At 45.5% G+C, this 3,696-nt stretch overlaps 1 protein-coding gene across 2 annotated transcripts in view; it reads right to left on the bottom strand.

Moving 5' to 3' along the window:
- Nucleotides 1-894: 894 nt before the first annotated feature.
- Nucleotides 895-3,696, bottom strand: part of LOC110329915 (carbonyl reductase [NADPH] 1-like) — a 6,643-nt gene continuing 3,841 nt past the window's right edge. The window contains exons 3-4 of one of the 2 annotated variants that reach the window (XM_021209854.2): nt 3,075-3,182; nt 895-1,335 (exon numbers count right to left, since the gene is read on the bottom strand). In XM_021209854.2, coding sequence (XP_021065513.1) covers nt 899-1,335; nt 3,075-3,182 — 545 coding nt within the window. In that variant the 3' untranslated portion in view covers nt 895-898. Of the gene's footprint in view, nt 1,336-3,074; nt 3,192-3,696 lie in introns of both variants that reach the window. The other variant, XM_021209853.2, reaches the window with a different exon arrangement.

Below are 3,696 nucleotides of genomic sequence, written 5' to 3'. Positions count from 1 at the left end.
GACAAGTAGATTCCTGGAAGTGAATTGACCAACTAGCCTGAAACACGTGGTGAAATTCTAGGCCATTGAAACCCTCATTCTGATTTCATTTGTGCCACTTTTATAAGTACTCTAACAACAACCAAACTAAGCCAAACCAAACCAAACCAAACCTATAAAGGAGAATGAGGCGTTTTCATCTTATAATTTCAGGTAACAGTCCATCACCATGAAAAAAATTCAAGGCAGAAAATTCAAATAGCTACTTATAACAAGTCCACAATGAAGAAGGAGGAGAAATGAATGTACGTGTGCTTGCAGTCACCCTGGTCTCTCCACTCTCACATAGTTTAGGACCCCTGGCCTGGGGAGTGCTGACGGGTAGCAGGTCCTGGGTCTTTTCTCATCAGGTATCTAACGCCTAGCCCTCCCAGCTCCAGGCCAAGCCAATGTCGGTAATTCCAACGCAAGTCTTCCTTCCCAGGTGCTCCTCAGTTCTGTCAAGTTGACAACTAAAGCTGACCATCAGATGAACTTATAGACTTTGCAGGCAAATTGATAGAACTGAAAACATTATACTCAGTGAGTGAGCCAGATCCGGAAGACAAATGTTATGTGTTCTCATTAATATGTGGATCTTGGCATCAAAACTTTAGACCTGTGTGTTTAACTTGGAGCACCTGTAGAATACAGCAACCATGTGTCTGACATAACACATATCGTGCATGCATGCATGTACATGTCTAACATACACATACAAACACACACAAAATAAATGAACACACATAATCATTTACTACATCTTGATTTTCATTCATAATTTCCATCCCTTGAGGAAATCACAAGACATCATAGAATTAAGATTAGAACTCTTCCCTTTAGGACAGGCTACAAATGGGAGCTGTGCAAAGAGCTGGGTTCACCATGGTTCTACTGTTTTATCTTGAACAAACTGCCCATGAGGCCCCTCTGCATCTGGAGGCAAAAGGGCCAAGTACACAGGGGTCTCTGCTCCTTCTTCTGGGCTTTTGGTGGCTTTTGGTCCTGCCATGTCGGTTCTGACCCACCCAGGGCAGCAGGCATTCAGGAGGATCTTGTCCCCTCTCCTCTGCTCGTTGAGTTTCCTGGCGAGGATTCTGGACAGGACTGTCACCCCAATCTTGGACACCCCATATGCACTATTAGGCCAGCCTTCTTTTTCATAGACTCCTTTCTTTGTATCCTCCACAAACTTGTTCATGAGCCCCGCCAGCTCCTCCTCTGTGATGGTCTCACTTCGAAACTTCTGCTGCAGCTCTGGGCTGCAGTTTTTCAGGGCCTCAAGACTTATTAGGCTTGATACATTTACCACTCTGCCTAAGATACACAACATAAACACAGAAGTGACAAGTTCTAAGTATCAGGGGATTTAGCTGGGAAAATTCACACTTGAAGGAATACCAGCAGTGTTCATTTGTAGAGGAGCACACACAAACAGTACTGCGGTGGCACAAGGCAAGCTTGAGGCAGATTGAGCAGACAAGAGGCACTGACAAAAGCTGCCCTCTGAGGTCTGTAGACCACTGCCTTAAGAAGTACTAGAATCTTCTCGGGGTGGGGGTGGGGGTAGGCTGAGACAAAGGGCAGTAGTTTAAATTGCACATGTATGTTTTAAAAGTGGTTGTCTTTATTGGTGTCCTGTGGTACAGGGACAAGTGTGCCATCCACAGTGCACAAAAGTGATAAGACGGGATTTTGCAGGTCTACTGTGAACGACTAATGTAGAAAATAATTTATACTAGTTATTTCTGCCCATTCTGCTCAGTATCACTCAGATGCCCCTATGGAAGGAGGAGGAGGAGCTAGTTGCAGTGGGACAGGATGCCTGCAAAGAAAGCCAACCGAGAGAGCCTGGCACACCGGCCAAATTATTTGTGTTATTAGAAGAATTTCGGGCCAGGCATGGTGGCACACGCCTTTAATTCCAGCACTTGGGAGGCAGAGGCAGGCAGATTTCTGAGTTCAAGTCCAGCCTGGTCTACAAAATGAGTTCCAGGACAGCCAGGGCTGCACAGAGAAACCCTGTCTCGAAAAATCAAAAAGAAGAAGAAGAAGAAGAAGAAGAAGAAGAAGAAGAAGAAGAAGAAGAAGAAGAAGAAGAAGAAGAAGAAGAATTTATAAAAGACATGGTAGTTTGCATGTTCAGGTTATTGCAGGGCTAACAAGAACCTGGAGGAAAGAGGAATCAGATTATGGTAATCTTTAAAAAGCGTGCCAATGACTTGGGTTTTCTGTCCAAGGGTTTTGGGTGGGGAATAGGGATGAAGACAATAGAGATGAAAAGGAAAAGGCCCAGGAGATTTTGCAGCTGTGTGGACTGGCAGCCAAGAACCTTATGTAGAGGTGAGCTGACAGACAGAGATGCAGGAGACTCAGGCACGATACTAGGTTCTGACTCTGAGGGATAAGCATGGTGATTTCTCCAAACTGGTTGGTTATCAACATGATTTATAAAGAATTATGGTTGGAGTGAGGGAGTAACGTTATAAGGAGGTAGAAAGATAAGGGATGGATGAATCTCAGGAGAAGGAGATTCTGGGAGTGCTCAAAGCAGGTGGAAGAATTTTCTGGGTGGTGGGTTCAGTGGGTAGGTGTTGGTGAAGGCTCCACCAGGCTAAGAGAAGCCACTCAGAAGGTGGGACCTTGGACACACAGATGGGCTTGGAGTAATGGGTATCTGAATTAAGACTAGGAAGGAAAATGAGGCAGATATACAGCTCATGGTGAGGATCAGTGGGTGCTGAAGTGGGTAGAATGGATACCCAGCAAGGAAGCCTCCTTGAGTGGGAAAAGAAGCTGGACCTGGAAAGGAGGTACCAGGCAGACTCCAGTCAGTCAGTCAGTCAGTCAGTCAGTCAGTCAGTCAGACCCCAGTCAGTCAGTCAGTCAGACCCCAGTCAGTCAGTCAGGCAGACCCCAGTCAGTCAGTCAGACCCCAGGCAGGCAGATTGCAGGAGGCCAGAACTGAGTTGGAAAAACCCCAGATGGGCAGACCCCAGAAAGGCAAACCCTAAGCAGCCAGACCCCAGGTAGGGAAGATCACCCATCAGATTCACCTTGGATTTTTATTAGAGGGAGTAGTTCTGTGCAGACAGCCTGGGTACCAAAAAAGTTGGTTTTCATTGCAGCTTCTCTTAGAATGTGAAAGTGGGTGAGATCGGTGCCTTTGAGAAAGAGAACAGTAACAGAGCATTCATTAATCAGAGCTTGATCCAACTGTGGACTTGAAGTATAGTTAGGTAAGACCTACCACAGTAGATTTGAATGAAAATGGTCCCTACCAAGGTCACACATTTGATTGAGTTGTCATGGAGGGAGTGGAACTGTTTGGGAAGGATTATGATGTGTGGCCTTGTTAGAGTAGGTGTGGCATTGCAAGTGGACTTTGAGGTTTTAAAAACCCACACCAGATCCAAACTCTCTCTCTCTCTCTCTCTCTCTCTCTCCTCTGCCTACTGCCTGCAGATCAGGATATAAAGCTCTCAGTCACTGCTCCATCACCATGCCTGTCTGCTTCCTTACATAGTGATTATAAACCCTCCCTCAAAAAAATGTAAGTTCCTAATGGAATGCTTCCTTTTATAAATTGTCTTGGTCATTGTGTCTCTTCATAACAGAACACTAACTAAGACACCTACTGATATGCAATTGTTGTACCTTTGGGGGGGTGGTTTCCTG

The sequence above is a fragment of the Mus pahari genome, chromosome 12 (assembly GCF_900095145.1).
Source record: "Mus pahari chromosome 12, PAHARI_EIJ_v1.1, whole genome shotgun sequence".
Classification (NCBI taxonomy): Eukaryota; Metazoa; Chordata; class Mammalia; order Rodentia; family Muridae; genus Mus; species Mus pahari.
Note: the sequence above shows the minus strand (reverse complement) of the source record. Positions and strands in the feature narration are given on the sequence as shown.